At 38.3% G+C, this 19,516-nt stretch overlaps 1 protein-coding gene across 2 annotated transcripts in view; it reads left to right on the forward strand.

Annotated features, from left to right (window-relative positions):
* DERA (deoxyribose-phosphate aldolase) overlaps positions 1-19,516 on the forward strand; it is a 118,146-nt gene that overhangs the window by 56,370 nt on the left and 42,260 nt on the right. For both annotated transcript variants that reach the window (XM_045061442.1, XM_045061440.1), the window contains one exon: positions 14,977-15,105. In XM_045061442.1, coding sequence (XP_044917377.1) covers positions 14,977-15,105 — 129 coding nt within the window. The remainder of the gene's footprint in view (positions 1-14,976; positions 15,106-19,516) is intronic.

Genomic DNA, 19,516 nt, shown 5'->3' on the forward strand with positions numbered 1-19,516 from the left:
GCTGTCAGCACAGAGCCTGACATGGGGCTCGAACTCATGAACCGTGAGATCATGACCTGAGCCAAGTTAAACACTTAACTGACTGGGCCACCCAGGTACTCTTCTTTCTCAGCATCAGTGCATCTAACTTAACATCTATAAATCCTTTTTTTTTTTTTTTAAATGTTTATGTATTTGTGTGTGTGTGTGTGAGAAAGAGAGAGAGAGAGCATGAGCAGGGGAGGGGCAGAGAGAGAGAGAGAGAAACACAGAATCTGAAGCAGGCCCCAGGCTGTGAGCTGTTAGCACAGAGCCTGATGCGGGTCCAAAATCTGCAAACTGTGAGATCACGACCTGAGCCAAAATCGGACGCTTAAACAACTGAGCCACCCAGGTGCCCCTAACATCCATAAATCGTAATTCCATTGTTTATTCATTAAGAATTGCTTTTGGTTATGGAGTAGGCAAAGATTCAGTCAGTAGTTTAAATACTTCAGGGTTTATTTTCTTATACAAAGTCTAGAGGTAGGTATTTCAGGGGTGACCTATGCTACTTTTTTCTTCTACTTCCAAAGTGTGTGGCTTCTGCTCTCATGCTTAAGGGCATGCCATTCTCTAAGATGGCTTCTGAAGCTCCTGTCTTTCCACTCATTTCCTAGATAATAGGAAAGAAGGGCTGTCCTATCCTAAAAATCTCATACAACATTTTTGCTTACACCTCCATGGCTCAAACTGAGTCAGTGGCCATCTTGGCTGCAAGTGAAGCCGGGAAAATGTAGTCTTTTAGCTTAGAATATTAACATTCCCAATAAGTTAGATGGTGTACATTTCTGTGCCCAGACGGAAAGGACTGAGGGAAGTTCTGGCAGAGGACAGAAGGCAGAGAAGGACAGTTTAGCCATATGGAGCTAAACGGGGTCTGACAGTAAAAAGCTTAACAGCAAAGGGCCAGGTGAAACAACAGTAACACAAATATTTAAATAAAAAGATACATGAAGTCAAAAGGCACAGTGCCATTAGCTGTGGGGCAGGTCATCTCAGAGATCTTAGCAGCACTGAGAGTATCACTGTGATGCAGTCACTGATACCACAGTTCTGAATGATCTAGAACAAATGTTAAAGCCATTCCTATTGCCCTGTACTCCCAACTATACTTCATCAACATTTTTAATCCTTGCCAGGTTTAAATTCTTGACAGTTCACAAATATCTTTTTGTGCTTTTGATTTTTGTTCCTTTTCCCATGGTTCATGTGAGCTTTGACCAATTGCAAACATTTTTTTTAAGTTCTTTTTTTTTTTGTTTTTTGAGAGAAAGTGCACATGCATGTGAACAGGAGAGCAGCAGAAAAATGGAGAGAGAGAATCCCAAGCAGGCTCTGTGCCGTTAGCATGGAGCCCAGTGCAGGGCATGATCTTATGAACTGTGGAGAGGTGAGATCATGACCTGAACCGAAATCAAGAATTGGATGCTTAACCAACCAAGCCACCCAGGCTTTTAAATAGATGTCTCTTGTCCCTATATATTAATTCTTGTTTCCTTCTAGTCATAGATTTCAATTAAGATTTTGGGCCAGAGTAAGAGGAGAAAAGTGAATAAACATAATATTTAAAACAAATTTGGAAATAAACTGTATGATTTAGTTAGATAAAAAAACTATATGTCCTATATCTTTTATTTAACAGTTGTAGACATAGAAGTATGGTTTCTATTATAACTTGTGCTCTTGTCTCTAGAATACTAATTGGGAAATAAAATATAATAGGAGATGAGTTTTGATGTAATTGTCCCTTAATGAACTAGGAATGGTTGTTTTTAGGAACTGATAATTTCCTAATAACAGGCATTCATGTAAAATATAATAACACATCTTTGTCCTAGACCATACTTTTCTATTAACTTTTTTATGGTGTTAATAACCTCTTGACCCAAAACAAATTGAAAAGGAACATTTAATACTGGAAATTTAATTCTAAATAGAAACCTGCAATGACTGAGGCCTTTTTTTCACTGTGGTATTTTGTCTTAATTTGCCTCAATTTGATTACGTACTGTATTTTTCAGTGTCATGCTTTGATATTAGCTGTTTACTAAAATATGAGCCTAGAATTGATTTCTTTTTTTTTTTTTTTAATTTTGTTAACGTTTATTTATTTTTGAGACAGAGAGAGACAGAGCATGAACGGGGGAGGTGCAGAGAATGAGGGAGACACAGAATCGGAAGCAGGCTCCAGGCTCCAAGCCATCAGCTCAGAGCCTGATGTGGGGCTCGAACTCACGGACCATGAGATCGTGGCCTGAGTCGAAGTCGGACGTTTAACCGACTGAGCCACCCAGGCGCCTCTAGAATTGATTTCTTGGAATTTGCTGATGGAAATGTCTGTGAGGCTATTATACGTTCAAACGTTCAAGTCTAGATTCCTCTCCTCTCTGTGCGCTGAAGTGTGTAGGACCCTGGTTAAAGCACAAAAGAAAGAGTCCCATTTTTAAACCTGGCCATTCATACTGTATCCTAATCACTGCTCATGGTCACAGGGTCCACGGTTTCGGGCATGAACTCAAAGACTGGAGGGGGGCCCGTATTCCTCTTCTTTAATTCTCCTTGGTGACAATTTAAAGTTTCTTTCTCCTCAAGCTTCTAATTCTTCTGCCCATCTTGAGGCTCCTTCACTCTCAGCAGAAGACCCACCTGCTACTTTCTAGAGAAAATAGAAACCAGTAGACAGGGTCTCCCTCGAGGTCCTTGCATCAGCTCTGCTTTCCTTTGTTCCTCCTTTTCCTTCCTCCTAAGTCCAGTCCCTCCTCTGTGCAGTGGCTCTCATCTCCTCCCACATTTTCAGAGGCCTTACTCCATTTGTTGGCCATTTTTTTTGCTCCTGTATCTTTCGTCTGTCTCTACGATTTATTCCCATCAACACCTAAACATAATGTAAGCTTTTCTTATCCATTAAAAAAATGCTCACATGTCAACCTTCCCCCTCATCTCTAGCTAAGTCTACCTTTCTGTTCTTCCCTTCATGGCTACAATTCTTAAAAGAGTTATATTTACTTGTTTCCCTTGCATCTGTACTAATCAAGATGCCAATGTCCTCTTATTTTCCTATGCCCAGGGAATATTCTGTAGTTGTTTGTTTAGCTCTACTGTTCAGCATTTGACACAGTGCACAGTCCTTCTGGAAACACTCTTTTTGCCTGGCTTTGGTAATCCTAAATTCTTCAGGTTTTCCTTCAAGTTTCTGATGACTCCTGTGTCCCTGTGTCTTGTATGCAAGGTTCTGTCTCTCCTCCGTCATCCCTGAAGTGTTGGCGGTCTTCAGGTTGGGTCCCAGCAAGCTCTCAAACTTCTCACACTTTGCACACTCTCCCTTGAAAACCTCCTGACCTCTCCGATTTCAGCCACATTCCCTATACTGAAGACCACAAAACCTCCCAAGTACCGGAACCTACATCTGCTTGACTCCAGAACTTATGCTCAGTTTCCCCACTAAACCATGCTGCTTTTCATGCGTCATTTTTATGTAAGTAGAACGGTTGAATCTTGATTAGATCAGAGAATCTAGCCATTTTAGAAAGAAATCCATTAAAAAGTATTTGATTTGAACACTTTCTCTTAAATACAGGTTAGTTTCCAAACTGTGGTGTTAGTGATTGGATTGTTCTGGAGTACAGTGATGCTCTCTGGCTGCTGAAAACCCTGGAGGTGATCCTCCCCATAGCTAACACTTCAGACCCCTGTGCCTTTTGACTTCATATATCTTCTATTTAAAAAGCTTTGTTCTTGTTGTTTCGCCTGACCCTTTTCTGGTAAGCTTTTTACTGTCAGATCCTGTTTTGCTCTTTATAGTACACTGTCTTTCCCTGCCTGTACTTCCTTTAGTCCTTCCTGTCCGGGCACAGAAACGTACACCATCTCACTTATCCCTCAGGACAGTAGTTTTACTTGGATATAGGGTGTATCTAGTGTGTTATGCTGGTTCTTAGAATTACCTGACAAAATGCTTTCAGATTACTTGCCCGAACGCCTCTCTTCCTGGAACCTAGAATATCCCTCCTGAGTATATGTACTATTGGGGTTGGGTGTTGGACTGAGGGGATAGGCTTCTTTATTGTGAAAATTGCCCCAGGTGATTTTGGTTCCACCCTCTCCCCTACCATCCCATAGTTGTAGAGAATCACTAACTTGAAACATCTATTTTTTTTTTAAGTTTATTTTTTCTTATTTTGAGAGAAAGAGAGACAGGGGAAGGGGCAGAGAGAAAGGGAGACAGAATCCCTGTGATTCTGTGCTGTGAGTGCAGAGCCCGATGCAGGGTTTGAACTCACGAACTGTGAGATCATGACCTGAGCTGAAATCAAGAGTTAGACGCTTAACTGACTGAACCACCCAGGTGCCCCACATCTATTTTTTAAAAAAAGACTTCTTGTTCTTGGTTCCACATAGTTTAGGTGCAGGATGATTGAAGCATTGTTGAATTTATATATTGGTTAGTTAATACAAATAGTATTCCCTGTGTGTTTCTATTTAGTATGGATCTGCAGTTGGCTATAATAGAAGGCTTAATGGATAGAGAGTTTCTTTCTCTGTCAAGTTTAGCCAAAAAGTACATCTACCTCTTATGCTCTCAGGAAAAGGATGGCTTTCCTCTCCCTGGAATGCTGTGCTGGACTAGGAGACAGGCAGGGGCACCCAGCCAGCCAGCCAGGATATAAGCCAGTCATCACTGGAGGTGGTCAGACCCAGAGCTTACCCAGAACAAATATACCATGGAACAAGAAGGGAGGATAACTCTGGGAGACCAGGAAGGGTTGAGAGCAGAGTCTTTGCATTGGATAGACTGTGGTTGGAATCCTGGCACTACCATTAGTAGCTTTTGGCCACATTGCTTTTCTGTGTCTTCTGTTCCTTCTCTGTAAAGTAGGAATAATGGCCTCTATTTCACAGGGTTGTAATGGGGATTAAATTAGATAATGAATGTAAATTGACCATCCATTGCCTGGCCCAGATGAATCAGTCCCTCCATGCCAGCTGCAGTTTCTTCTCTTTCCCTCTCCTCCTTTTGATGCTCATAGGATGTTGTCAAGGGAAGTAACCGTAATAGTACACGTATTGAGTAAATGAAGTAGAACTCTAAAAGACTTGGATTTTAGTCTTTGTAATTTCGCTAATTTATACCTAGTCCTTGGGCAAACACTTCACTTCTCTCTGCCTCCATTTAAATAAGCTACCAATGAGGGGATAAAACTTAATGATTTCTACAGTCCTTTAGAGCTATAATGGCCTGTGATTTTATATTTGGCGTTTTCATTGTCTGGGAGTATTATTCCCTAGATAAGGACCTATAATACGGTATTTTTTCATGATGATATTAAAGTCGACATCGAAGTTGCATTTCTTAAACAGTTCTTTGAAGAAAGCATTCACCAGAAGGGGTTCATCATCTCATAAATCTTACTGAACAGGTTTTGAAAATTAAATGCGTTCCATGCTCTGTAAATATAGAGGTGTTCATTTTTTACTTTTTTTATGACCTCTCTCTGCTGCATGTATTTACCTTAATATATTACCAGTGACATTGAAATGGTATCAGATTCTGCCTTGTTCAAGAATCTTCCACTTCTCTGAGCTCAAGACCTACAGCTGACTTTCTCTTCCATACTAGAGCACTGTCAGACATCGCCCCAAAGGTGGCTTCTTCTGTAACATTTTTCAGCATAGTGCGTTCAGTGTCGTACTTGGAAATGTTGTTTGTGTCCTGTATCTAGATCCCTCTTGTATCTTCTTCAGTTCGTCAGTCCTGATTTGTTCTCCTAAACCTGGTTTGTGGAGTACATGTCTCAGGCCATCAAGCATTTTGCGAGGAGAGAATGAAATATTGGGGCCAATGCCACAGTGTCTATCACTGTGTCTTATGAAGTGGATCCTGAAAATCTTGAATCTTGGCAGCAATTTATTTTTCTTATTTGCTGATTTTTACACAAGAAGGATGGTAGAAAGAACATCTCTTAAAAGAAATTGAAATTGTTCTTTGTCTTGTAGAGTTGTTAATCAGAATATCTCATGAGAAAAGCCATCTCTAAGTCTATAGACACTGTTTGAGGAGGAATCACATAATCTATAGTCTGTGTTTTCTCTGTTTTGGGGGTTGTTTATAACAGAAAAATGCTGGAGATACTTATAGCAGCTGTATGCTTTTATGGTTTTTGTTTTTAGGCTATGATTCTTTGAAACTTCAAATAGTATTGACCAAAATGTGTGTGTTTTATCTCTTATAGGTTATTTTACTACCTGGCGTTTTAGCTCATCTCTGTTTTAGTCTTATAAGATTAATTAGTTGCCTTGGTGGATGAAAACTGTTCTTGAACATTTTGTGACTTTTTTAATTTAAAAGGTTGCTGTACACTTTATATTAAGTGTTTTACTATACATATAATTATCTTAAGAGATATTTTCAGGCCATTCATGTGCAGTGCTGAACATCTTTTCTGGTACTCAAAAAATAATTGCTTAGATATAATTCGTTAACAATTATTTTTTAAGTGCCTTTGAGTAGCATGAAATATAAAAGGAAACTACTTTATGACTTTTAGATAGGAAGCATAGGCTTTAAACACTTGGGTTTTTACTTAAACCATAATTTATATTCACAAAAGCTTTACTAACACAGTTTTCTTTGTCTATAGCAGTGCTTTCCCACAAAACTTTATGGATTTCCAGGTGCCCCAAGATTAAGAATATACTTCCCTTACGGGTGGAAGCTGGAGAGAAACAAGATACTTTTGAATAGAGAAAAGTAAAATACTGTAGACGCAAGTTCCTGCTGACACAGGGAGGCAGAAGGGAGAGCCAGTTGTCAACCGTTTTTGGATGCTGCTTGAAACAGATGCAGTGTGACCCCCTCTGCTCCTTGGATCTACATTCTCATCACACAGGCCTTTCCCAGGGTGGCTAAGTTCTCTGACTCCTGTCAGTGAACACACTCCATCAACACAGCCTCACTTGTTTTTCAGCTGGGAATGATGAGCAGAAGGTCAGGTTACGACCTCCATTTCTCCTCCTCAGTGTGGCAGTGGTGGGAGGGATGTGGGGGGACAGACAGGAGACAACTCCTCCGCTGGTTTTGCTACTATATTGATTACGCATCTACAATGTAATATATCCTGGGTTTCTAGTACACCCACTTTTGCTACTCCTGAAAACCTCATTATAAGTCAAAACATTTATTATCAGGTTTTTAATGTGACATCACTATGCCAGCCACTTCTCTGGTGTATGTGTTTTGTTATATTTTGCATTATTCTGACTAATTTGCAATCGTGGTGTTTGAATTCCATTTTCATTTGTCAGTCATCTTTTATAATAGTCTTCCAGATTATTATTTTTCTGTTACATGCAAGAATTATTCTTTCTTCCTTTTTTTAAATGGAGAAGTTTTAGTTTCCATACTGTTTGAATTTTTTAACAGTGAACATGGATTACATGTGAGTAGGTGAGCAGAAAAAAAATTAATGAAAGCTCTAGGGAATAAGGTCATGATGTATGCAAAGATGTAACCATAAGGACGTTTACTGAAGTATTGTTCCTAACAGCAAAAAATCTGAAACCTTAAGTATCCAATAACAGAAAAATGATTGTATAAATTATTTATGACCATGCAGGGGAAGATTGTGTAGCCATTAAAAACTGTGCTACAAACCTATATTTATTAATATGGAAAGATGTCTATGATATTTCAAGGGGAAAAAGCAGGCAATATGTACCATATATAATCAAATTTTTTTTGTTTAAAAAATAGAATAGTTGATAATCTTGAAAGCCCTTCCATAAGAAAAAATATCTAGATGCTAAATAAACCACAATAGTATATGAAATATATCTTTTTAACTTTTATTTTTGAGTAATTTTAAACTTACAGAACAGTTGCAGAAATCGTACACAGAACTATTTACTCTTCACTGAGATTCCACAGTTATTAAATTTTGCCCCATTTACCTTTTGTCTTCTCATTATCTTTGTGTGTGTACATGTGTGTGTTTATAAAATTATATATGTGTAATTATTTCAATTTTTTGAGATTAAGTTGCAGACTTGTTGGTCCATTAGTCATGAATATTTCAGTGTATATTTTCTAAAAACAAGAACACGTGTACCAAGCCACAGTATACCATCAAAATCAGGAAATTAACACTGATAGCATACTACCATTAAATCCATAGACTCTGTTCAAATTTTGCAGATTGTCTCAAAAATGGTCTTTATTAGTTTTGAGATCAATGGTTACATGTCTCTCTAGTCTTCTTCACTCTGGAACAGTCCTCAATCTTTCCTTGAGTGTGAAGAATAGGTGCCTGTTATTTTGCAAAATGTGCTTCAGTTGGGTTTGTTTGATGTTTTTCTCATGATGAGATTCAAGTTATATATTTTGGGGAGAAATACCACAGAAGTTTTGCTCAGTTCTTCTCAGTGCATTATGTCGGGAGTCCTAAGATGTGCATTTGTCCCATTATTGAGGATGTTAATTTTAATTGGCTAAGATGCTTTCTGGCAAATTTCTCCATTATAAAATTAATAACTATTTTGTGTTTTTTGTTAAAGTTTATGTATTTGAGAAAGAGATATTTTGAGATTGTATTAATATCCTGTTCCTCATCTAACTTTATTCAGTAGTTTTAGCATTCATTCATAATTCTTCAGTTATTACTCTGATATTTGTCAAATGGTGGTTTTCTAATTCCGTCATTTCTTCTATACTTACTAGTTAGCATTACCTTCTCCTCTCCTACTTTTTTTTTTTTTTCCCTTTCTGTTTATAAGAGCTCATGGAGTCTTATCGGACTCAATTGGTTATAATCCATTACTGTCATTATTTATTATTGATATTCAGATTATCCCAGATTTGACCAGTAGGCACTGTGTTAGATTGTTCTTCTGTCCTTTTGACATGTTCATATTATTCTTTGACATGTTCAAGAAGTTCCTTGAATTCTTATCATGGATATTTCAGGCTTACCTTTAACTTTTTTTCTGCGCTAGCCCTGGAATCGGCCATTTTTCCAAGGAGGTCTACTTTCTTTTAGTGAAGATTGATTTTTAGAAACCAAGATCTGGGTGCTAGGTGTGCTCACTGCTGTAAGGCTGTTGTTTCTAGGTCTTCTCAGTGGACAGATGTAGGAAATGCATGAATTTTCACATATACACAATGCGCACATATAAATACACGTGCATTTATATCTATTTGTCTGTCCATCTATCTATAATCTATCTGTATCAGAAACTATGAGTTCACACTGATGATTTCCTCACAAGCCAACATCAAATGGCTATTCTTGCCCACTCCCCTTTCTATATTTGTGTCCCTCTTTCTTGTCATGAGAAATCTTGTTCCCATTATCCTCAGTATATTTATTTAGTTGATCAATTTCCATGTGTGGAACAGTCTCTTGACCACATAGGCTGTCTCCCTCGTCTAGTACTGTGCACCCAGGGTGGTTGAGCTCACCAAGTCCTCCAGAATTCCCAGTCCTCACTGATGAGGATGTCCACCCCCCAACCCTGATCTGGCAGCATGTTAACCTGGAGTTTCTCAAGGCCCCAGTGATGTGCCAGGCTCAAGTTTCCCCCACCCTTCATGGTAGTGACCAAATGAGACTACTCTGCTCCCCATCTCTCTCTGGCCGAGAGCTCCCACAAAGTAGAGATCCAAATCATCTTTCTAAACCAATAGCAAGAAGCTGTTGTAATTACAACAGTGTAACATTTTAGAGCAAATTAAAGTTTGTCTTCATTTTTATACCTGCTTATTATTAAAGGTGGAACCAAGAGAAAAATAATCTATTATCTTCATGATTATTTAATTTTTTTACATTTATTTCTAGGATTTAAGATGTGTTTGAGCTCTCAAAGTAAAGATCTTCTATCCAATCTTGAGTAGAAACATGATGCTTGGAGAGGTTTCGTAACTTTCCCAAGTGACATGGCTAATCAGTGGGCAAGCAAGTGCGGCAAAGTCCGGATTCAGACACGTGAACTTCTCTACGACATAATGTCAAAATGTGCTGTTCTGATCTTAACCAGAAGGTTTATAGAGCAAGTTATAGGTCTTTTTAGCATATTAAATCGTGCAGAATTAACTGTTTTATGTTTCTGAATTATCCTAGAACTTTTCAGTTTCCTCAACTTTGTTTTCCCTAGAAAAATGAAAATCAGCTCCTGGGTTTATAATGTTCATCTATAATGTTAGTAATTTGAACTAAATGAGAGTTGACATCCCTTTAGGTTCTAGGTTTTGATTACTATATTGTGCTAAGTTCTTCAGTTCATGTCCTTGAGAACGTATTGTAAGGACAGCATGCATGTAGCTGCCTGAGTGTATGCATGTGGGGGCATAAAGGCAGCAAAGTGTGAGGAAATTTTAGGCAACTCATTCATCTCTCTACATTTCACTTTTCGTATATGAAATGTGAAGCTAACTACCAGCTACCCCACAGGGATGTTTAAATGATGTGTAGAAAACACTGAGCATTTTTGCAGGAAGATGCTTTGAAAACTTATGGGGTTTCTCATTCTTTTGAGTAGCTACTCCTCCTGAAGAGTTTTTTTTGGAAAGAGGATCTATTGAACTTGTAAATTCCACTGTGATTTCTTCCTACACATGTGTATTCCACTAGCAATCATATAAATCCACATCCTGCTGTCCTTTCCCGCTAATGTGGAGGAAAATCCACCCATTAGTTTTTCCATTGTTTTGCTCATTTATACTGAAAGGTAAGTGACCGTTGAGTATGTTGAACGACATTATGATTTGGGATTGACAGTTACACTTCAGCCATCACGTTACTTTAAAGAAAAAATTTTTTTAAAATGTTTATTTATTTTTGAGAGAGACAGAGACGGAGCACAAGTGGGAGAGAGGCAGAGAGAGAGGGGGAGACACAGAATCTAAAGCAGGCTCCAGGCTCTGGGCTGTCAGCACAGAGCCCGACACGGGGCTCGAACCCATGAGCTGCGAGATCATGACCTGAGCCGAAGTTGGACACTTAACCAACTGAGCCACCCAGAGGCCCCTCCATCATGTTACTCTGATTTGCATATGTTATCTGTCACTGTGATGCCAAGGTGCTTAGAACACCTGGACACTAATAATGCTTATTTGTGGCTTCTGTTGTTTGTGTTGGAGTGAAGTAGTCTGTTTTCCTTATATGTTAAATTTGTAAATTCTGTAACTACTAAGACAGTGCTTACTTTGTTTTGTTTTTCAAAGTTACTTTTGCATTTCTGGAAGTATATAAGAAAAAATATGGAAATCTAGTATTGGATGATTAAATGCCTACTAATTGCCTTGTTCCATTCTAAACATATATACTGTTTTATCTCATCTTCACAAAAATATGGGAGCAAACTGAGGCTCCCTAAGTGATCAAGCTTAGGAAAATTGAATGATTCCTGTAAATTTACGTAACCAGCAAGTAATAGAACTCTTATCCCAGGAGTCTGGGAGCATGGGCTCCAAGTTAAAAAAAAATGTTCGTGATATAATAAACATTTCCCCACCCAAAGCCCCAAAGAGGTTGTGTTTATGTTCTTTAAGAAACGTAGATCATGGTGCCCTCTGCTTTATAAGTTGCTGTATGTCTGCACCTGATAAGCACTCAGCAACGACAGCAACAGCACCACCACCAATGCCAGCAACAGGGAAACAAGTAGCTGACAGTTTTTGAGCATTAATACATGTCCCAGACACCATCCTTAGCACTTTATACATATTAGTCTATTTGATACTTGAAATAACTCCATGAGGTGTGCATACCTCAATTATCCTCATTTTATGGAAGAGGAAACTGAGAGTTTAAGAGTTAATCGCCCAAATCACACAACAAATTCGTGTTGAAGCTAGAATATGAACCCCAGGCAGTGTGGCACCAATGCTATTGTCCCACACCATGCCAGATTTCTCAGTAAATACTTGTTATACTAGAATTATGAGTTGGAAACTAATGAAACCAGTTCAGATTAGGTTAAACTGAAAGGGCATCTGTTAGGAGGACATGGAATAGCTCACTGAGTCAGCAAGAAGCCTGGGGAACCAGGCTTGGAAAACGGGCAGGTCCATGAAAGACTGGGGAGCAGAGAATACAGCTGGATGTGCCGTGGGAAGTGTGGTTACGGGGCCACTTCTGATGTTGCCGTCACTGGCCAGCACAGGTACCATGCTGCTGGCACGGGGCCATGGGGCCACGGGGCCACGGGACTCTCGGATCTGCTGCCATTGAGGATGTCGCAGTAGTAATACTAATGAACATCTTGAATGCTCTGTCATCTTTGCGTAACTCAGTAAGATTCAGAGGCCCAGATAGAAGCATTTGCTTGTTCGGAGTCCAGGCCACATTTTCCAAAGGATAGGTCCAGTGTGTTTTTTGATTGAATTACTACTCTGGGCAGAATAGTAACAGAAGAAAAAAATGACAAGCAACTTCAGTAGAGTTCAGTTGAACTCTAAAGATTAAGATACTTTCTCAGAAAAACTTGACCCTGTTATGTGGTGAGATAGGTCAGTTAAATGATTTGAGGAGTTGGTGGTTAAAGAATGAGAAGGCACTGGTTACTTATTTGTTTAAATCCAGTTATGTGCTGATGACTATTTTGGGTTCATTCTGTTTGGATCATGGATTACAGGGCATAATAACTTCCAGGTGGCTGATAATTGAGTCGTAAAGTACATGGGTTTTTTTTTTTTTTTTTTCTGATTAATTTTAACTGTAGGTAAAGAAATGGACTGGATATCAAAAGGTAATACTCTTTAGAAAAAGGCTGATAGTTTTGTTCTTAAATGTGATTGGGATCAACGTTTTAAGAATTTTGTTGTACAGATCAAACTTTACTTTAACAAATGTTGTAATAAAACATTTCAAGCCTTATCTGATGACTCACTGATTTTAAGCACTAATCCATATAACAAGATTTTGGTGCAGTACAAGGAGTTGGGTCAGGCCATGAATAAGATTTGGCTTTTATCACACAACACTTAATTAAAACTCATTTCACTAGGTTTCTGAGCTTAAGAATAATGGTTACACTTTTTGAGTGCTTACAATCAGCCAGACAATGTGCAGAGTACTTTGTATATATCTTCCCTTTTAATCCTCATAATAACCCTATAATGTAAGTATTATTATTGACACTTCAAGGATGGAACCGAGGCTGAGAATTACTTGCCCAAGGTCACGCAAGAAGAGATGCAGTTGGGTTTTAAATCCACATTTGTTTGACTCTCCAGCCTGCTTTTGATGGCAACGCTGCACTGTGGAAGAAAAGTCATTAATTAAATTGCAAGTTAACTCTGGGGTAGCATTCTTGAATTTTTAGATCAAGAGATTTCCTTCAGTAGTTCTTAGAGAACAACTTCCTGTTTTCAGATTCAGTAACTCAGGAAATGTCATTCCATCCAAGATTCATTCCCTGAGTTAAAAGAATATAAATTGTTATTGCCATGTAGTCGTTGTTGTCTATGCCATTCTCACACATGTTGTCATATGGGATGTGTGGGTGAGATGATTTCTCACAATTTGGGTAGGATGGGCAGGGTGAGGTAGGCGGTGTGGCATCTCAGATCGTCTCTAATGCTCAAAACCACTGATTTTTAGGGATTTGTGAAAGTATTTAGCCCTTTCTTGAAAAACCTTCTGTGGGTGCCATCTTTTGACGGGGTCAAACTCTAACATTTACCAAGCATCCTGTAATGGAATTTTTGCTTTTATTTGTGTTCACTTTTCACTTGGAGCTTCAAGTTCAGTTCAGATTTTCTAGGATCGGGAAGGCAAGTTTTCTTCATTGTGTTATAACTTTCACGATTTTGACTGAGTTTGGTGACTTGTGACCAATTTTTAGTCTTTTACATGTACTTTAGTAAACCAGTGAATTACGGAAGTCTCATTTCCACATTAAAAACCACTTCCCCTAACCCTAACCTTAGTATGAATTTTTCTTTCCTGCTCAGTGTAGTCTGTGCGCTCATAGAACTACTTCCTATGAAACACACACACACGCAGAGGAACAAAAAAAGCGCTGGTAGTCCTGATCGTGTAGTAATAGCCCAAGTTCAAGGAATGAATGCAGGATAAGAGTGATACAGGATAAGAGCCAAAACCCACTGGTGTCATGCCAGAAGATGATGTTAAATAATTTTTCAAAAATTTAATACTCATTATACTGATTTTGTTTACTAAAATTCTGTCAATTCTTTTTGAATATGAAATGTTCTCCCCCTTGATTTTCTTTTTGTTATGAGGATAGTTTTTTTTTTTACATGTATGTTTTTCAAAAATCTGCTTTCAGGGTATCAAGTGGAGCCCTCAAAAGCCAGATGTGGTACTGGGGTCAGGGGTTAATAGATTCAAGGCTGCACCTGGGAGCCCCTCTACAACTGGCTCTGTGCACATACATCCAGCATACCTGGCTAGGCTCAGTGCTTTTTAGTCAGATATATAGATACATGTCCTGGCAGCGAGTGGGGAAAGCTGTTATGTCTTCATTGTCATTAGCAGAGCTCTCAGGAAAGGCCTGCTTTATATTCTAACAGGAGAACTTATTATGTGTGAATGGAAGAATTAATAAGGACCTGAGGTTTCCTCAGTTTGCAGAGCGGTACACCCCCGTATGTATGGTGGATAAATGTCTTTTTTTCTTGTAAGTAACCAACATATGGGAGAGGTAGAAATTATTTGTAATTTGCATGTCATTATAATAATAATTTAAAAAGCGGCATGGTTCTGGACCTCGGGCAGGGGCTTAGAAAGTTTCATGGTAGCAAACTAAGCATTTCTTGTAACAGGATGTGAATGGCAACAGAATGCTCTAGGCGATATTAAATTGGGGTGATTTTTAGTAAGTGACAAATGTTTTATGTTTCCTAAATCTGAGATGGGTTCTACCAGCTCCAAATGGCTGCCAAGTTATGTTATCACTTGCCTGCTTTGTAACTGCCTCAATTATTTCCTTCCCCAGCCCTGTATGATGAGATTCGTCAGTTTCGCAAGGCCTGTGGGGAGGCTCATCTCAAAACCATCTTAGCAACAGGAGAACTTGGATCTCTTACTAATGTCTATAAAGCCAGTATGATAGCAATGATGGCAGGTAAGTGTTCTATATTCAAAGGATGATATATGTTGAATTGATGTTTTTAGGAGAAATAAGTAAGTGAAAAGATTTGGCTGTTAGCTAAAAAGTGCTAACTGCTTGGAAATTTTTGTGGGAGGGGTCAGATATTTTGTGAATACATGTACAGTGTGAAGTGGTCACACAAACTTGGCTTTCTTCCACATTTTTTTGTGGCATTTCATCGCTGCACTATCCTTGGAAGGCAGTAGATGGCTCTCTTGTTAGTGAATTGCCTTCTTGTTATTCTTTGATTATTCATTCATCAACATATGTTAGACAGGAATTTCTTTAACTCTGACTTATTCCTCTCTGTGAATTTAAGTGTTTGATTTTTCCCAGAGATGTATATCTATACTGTCTAAGGCAGCATGTGCTTTTGTTTGCGTTAATTTTTCTTTTTAAATGTAGTGCAGTATCATTGCTTTTTATACTTTCGAGCACAGGTTGAACTTATTCTTCATCTCCATGAACAGCAGGCCTGTCCATTCGTACATCCAAGCTTGAATCCTGGGAGTCCAGCTTGATTCCTTCTTTTCCTCATCTTTACGTAAACCAGTGGACAAGTCTTGAGAACTCTGCCTCTTCACCATGTCTAATACATCTTCACTCCATCCTGCGTTCTGCTGTCTTCAGCCATTGCCATCCCCCACATGGATCACTCCAGTCTCCTAAATACTTGCCCTTGTCTCCGCGTTTGTCTCCTTCCAATCTGTGTTCCACACTGTTGCCAGAATGATCTCTTAAAAGATGTTAATTCGATTTTGGTATTGCCTGCTTAAAATCCTTCCGTGGCTTACGCTGTCTCCGAACCCTATCGGAGACAAAGAAAGATACTTGTGCACCTGTAGACTTGAGCTAATATTTGCCAGCAGGGCACCTGAGAATCCAGTGGGTTTAATGTAATCTTGCCACCAAATGATTCTTTTACAACATAAGACAATGTGAAGGTGTAGGGTATACGAGGAGAAGAGGTGATGGAGGGAGCAGCCTTCTCTTCAGCAAGATGTGAAGGAAATGTAGTTCACTTATACAAATGAGAAACAACACACACACCAGACCTTCACTAGACACTGTATTCTACGCTGCCCCTCTCTACTCTCACATCACTTTCTGAGGGCCAGGGTCACCACCAGGGGCACCTGGCCTGCTCACTTGAAAAAAACAAAATCCTTCAGTGGCTTCCTTTCATCTTCAAGGTAAAATATAAATTCCTTCAGGCTGCTTTTAAGAAAAGGTCCTTCTTAAGACCCTGCCTGTGCCTCTATAGTCTCCTCATTTTCCCTTCATAACATATTCTCCAGCTGTATGCAATTCCTTGTGCCCTGCAGATGGCACCATCCAGACCTTTCAAGTCTTTATACGTGCTGTGCCTCCTGCCCGGAATGCCTTTTGCCCAAGTAATTCCTTAACATCTTTGGATTCAGCAGAGGTGTCACTTTTTTTCAAGAGTGTTTCCCCTAATAGTGCTTCCTCCCCTACCACTTGGTTCATTACCTCCTCTGTTTGCCCCCATAGCATTCCGTTGAAACCTCAGTCAGATGACATATCCTAATTGAGTACAGTATTGAATTTCTAAGTGCCTTACCAGTGGCTCCATGTTTGGGTGAAGATACGTGACTTCTCAGGTTTTCAATCTGGGCCTCTTTTGTAGTCACCCTCTAGATTTTTATACTCGGTACTTTTTGAGTACTGTCAGACCTAGCATTGTTCCTTGGAACTCTACTGGACATCAGCCAGCTAGGTATTCGTAAAGCTGTTGCTCTGCTCATTGCCAGTCTTTTTGTATGAGGTCTGCTCTGGTTGTCTCATTTAGAGCAAAATGAAAATCTAAGGATAAGGAGGTTTGGAACACTTTATCTGTTATACTGGCATTTCAGAGGTCCACAATAAGAGATGGGTCACTGCAACCCTTATGATCCTGGATGAAGCCCCTTGGAGTCCTAGGTAGACCAGTGACTCATGCTCCCTGCCAAGACAATGGATTGCTAGCCTAGAATGCTGTGATCCAGGTCACAACAAAAGTGTATTCATTCATTCATTCCAACCCTACCCTACTCAGTGCTGCTCACGATGGGAACATGTCTGAAAGCCCCTCTTCTACTCTCCACCCTACCCATCCACAGAAAAAAGTGTGACTAGGAACATGCTCTCACCTGTCTTTTCCTGTCTGCTTATATCCCTGCCCACATTGGTATTTATCTCTTTCATTTCTTCTTTTAATCGGTGTCTGTTGAGCACTTACTGTTGGTAATAAGACTTGTATTTGTGTTGTGCTTTACCAGATACTTTAAAATAATATTCCCTCATCTTCACATCAACCCTGTGGTAATGAAGAAACTTAAAAAGTAACTTGTTTTAGGTCACATATTATATATATTTTAGGTCATATATCTGTCTAACAGATAACATATAATTATTATTTGAACCCAGGTCTTCTGGCTCCAGGGTTACTGCTTTATCAGCTGTAACACTGCTGTCTCTCAAGGTACCATTTAGGACCTTTGCAAGGTAATAGCAAGTGAAAGCATCCAGCATACTTCCTGGCCCATAGTTTATGGTTCCTATTGTCTTAAGAAGGTATATGATAGAAAGTATGTTTTGAAGAATTGTTAAAAAATTTGGACTAAATTTACATTTATATAAGTTACAGCTCTACTTCTTTGGTATTTTTTATTTATTTTTTCCTTAAAAATCAACTTCATTGAGGTAAATTTATGCACATTGAGTTCTTAAGTGCATGATATGATGACTTTTTACAATCTGTATTTTCCATCATCTCAGAAATATTCTCTGTGCCCCTTTGCTTTCAGATTCCAGCCTTTTTACCTTCTGTCCCAGCTGCTATCAGTGCTCTGATTTTATCATCATAGATTGGCTTTGCCAGTTTAAGAACATCATATAGCTCTACAGTATACACTCTTTTGTGCTTTTTATCCCTCCATCCCCAAGATAATAGCTGTGAGATCTATCCATGTTGTTCTGTGTGTAAGGAGTTTGCTTAGGGGTATTCCATTGTATAAATAAAGTGAGTTGCCAAATTTATTGACATCAAGTGTATAATATCCCTATGTCTATAGGGTCTGTAGTTATACCTCATTTTTTACTGCTGGTGTTGTCAATTTTGTTTTCTTTCCTGTTGTTCTTTTCCCTTTCTTTCTTTCTTTCATAGAAAGGAGTCTTGCTGGGGGTCTGCCAATTTTATTAATCTTTCAAAGAGCCAACTTTTTGCTTTGTTTTTTTTTTCATTGTCATTCAGTTAAAAATAATTCTAATTTTCCTTGTAATTTCTCTTGTTATTTAGAATGTTATTGGAGTGTTATCTAGAATAAATGTTTACACTGGAGCACCTAAATACATTAAGCAAATATTAACGGACATAAAGAGAGAAATCAACAGAATGTTTAACCTCCAAGAATTCTATGCTTTTCTAGATATCTTACTGTTATTGACTTATAACTTAAAATTATGTTATGCTCTGAGAGAATCTGAAAGAATCTTTTGTCTTTTGAAATTAAAGAAATTTATAGGCCATTTTATGGTGTAGTTAAGCATATGCTTCAAGTGCACTTGAAAATAATGTCATATACATGACATTATATATTATATATAATATTGCAAGTATTAGTGGTAGTGTTCTGTAAATATCAAGTTGGTCAAGTTGGTTGATTGTATTTTTCAGGTCTGGTTTTGTTTTATTTTGTTTTGGTCTACTTGTTCTATTTATTACCAAGATAAGGGTGTTAAAGTCTCTAAATATGATTGTGGATTTGTCTACTTATCTCTTTAGTTTTGTCAGCTTTTTCTAAATGTATTTTGGAGCTTTGTTATTAAGCATATACGCTTTTAAGATTGTTATGTTTAGGTTTTGAATTAGTGCATTCATTAAGGTATGTCCCTCTTAATCTCTGCTACTAGTCCTGTCTTATATATATTTATCTATTTAAAACTCTCTTTCATAGGCAGTCTTTTTTTTAATCCATTTTGAGAATCTGTGCTTTTTAATTGGAGTGTTTTATTCATTTTAACTTCACATAATTTTTGACATGATAGGATTTAAGTCTGTCATCTTGCAATTAGTTTCCTATTTGTTCTGATCCATTTTTTTTTTCCTGCTACCTTTTGGGTTCATGAAATATTTGATAGCATTTCATCTTATTTTTTTCTATTGGCTTTTTATCTACAGCCTTTTTGTACTTTTCAAGTAGTTGCTCTAGCACTTACAATATGCATCCCTTAACGACAGTTTACTTAAAATTGATATTCTACTTTATACTTCATGTAAGAACCTTAATAACAGTCCCATTTACACCCTCATTAGTCCTTTGAATTATTTTGGTGTTCTTCTTCATCCACCTATTTATAAATGCCTCCTTAAAATGATGCAATT

The sequence above is a fragment of the Felis catus genome, chromosome B4 (genome assembly GCF_018350175.1).
Source record: "Felis catus isolate Fca126 chromosome B4, F.catus_Fca126_mat1.0, whole genome shotgun sequence".
NCBI lineage: Eukaryota > Metazoa > Chordata > Mammalia > Carnivora > Felidae > Felis > Felis catus.